This window comes from Monoraphidium neglectum, assembly GCF_000611645.1.
Source record: "Monoraphidium neglectum strain SAG 48.87 unplaced genomic scaffold scaffold02427, whole genome shotgun sequence".
Taxonomy (NCBI): Eukaryota; Viridiplantae; Chlorophyta; class Chlorophyceae; order Sphaeropleales; family Selenastraceae; genus Monoraphidium; species Monoraphidium neglectum.
In genome coordinates this window covers 1-856 of record NW_014011201.1, presented here as the reverse complement: position 1 = coordinate 856, position 856 = coordinate 1, and the positions used below count along the sequence as shown (strand labels likewise).

At 79.8% G+C, this 856-nt stretch overlaps 1 protein-coding gene across 1 annotated transcript in view; it reads left to right on the top strand.

Moving 5' to 3' along the window:
- MNEG_10707 (hypothetical protein) overlaps positions 1 to 431 on the top strand; it is a gene marked incomplete at both ends in the record, with an annotated part of 1,724 nt that extends 1,293 nt beyond the window's left edge. The window contains one exon of the mRNA XM_014040819.1: positions 345 to 431. Within this exon, the coding sequence (XP_013896273.1) occupies positions 345 to 431 (87 nt within the window). The remainder of the gene's footprint in view (positions 1 to 344) is intronic.
- Between the last annotated feature and the right edge of the window lie 425 nt (positions 432 to 856).

Genomic DNA, 856 nt, shown 5'->3' with positions numbered 1-856 from the left:
GCTGCAGCCCCGCCTGGCGGCGGCCGCCGCAACGGCCGGGGCCGCACGGCCGCCCGCCGGCGGCGGCGATCCAGCGGCGCTGCGGGTCGCGGCCGAGCAGGCCCTGCTGTCAGAGGCAGCTGCGCAGGCGAATGCACTCTGCGGCTTCTTCTCGCTTGGGCGTCGCCTCGCCACGTCTGCGCTGCTGCGTGCAAGCCCGGGGCCGGCAGCGGCGCCCGGCGGGGCGCAGCTGGCTGGTGTGCGGGCCGTGGAGGGGTTGGAGCGGCTCGTGACGATGCTGGCCGCCGGCTGCAGAGACGGTGGGGACCTCTTGGCTGCTGCCCTCTGCGCCTCCGCCGCCGCAGGCCTTGCTGTCGGCGCCCTGCCCGCCGCCGCGCGGTCCCCGTCGCACCCGCTCGCCGCGGCGTGCATGCAAGCGCTCGGCGCGGTGACGCGAGCGTGCGCGCGCGCTGCAGAGGCGGTTGCCGCAGGGCAAGAGCTGCCCGATTCGACTCTCAGCGTTCCTAGCGGCGGCGGGGACGGCGAGGCCGCGCCGCCGGCGCGCGCCGCGGCCGCGTCCGTCGCCGCGGCGGTCTGCGGTCACGCGTACTCGACGCTCCTGCGCGCGTGCGGCGCCGCGCTGCCGGCGCAGCCGACGCCCGAGGGCCTGCTGTGCGCGCTGGGCGCGGCGCTCGACTTTGGCCTCAGCCCGGCCGCCCTCTACGCCGACGCGCTGCTGGGTGGCGCCGACGCCGCCGCCGTCGCGCCCGGCGGCGCGCCTGGGCCGCTCGAGTCTGACGTCGGCCCCCTCGCGCGCTGGGCCGCAGACCAGTCGTCCCGCCTGCCGCTCGGCGCGCGCCTCCGCGTCGCGCGGCGC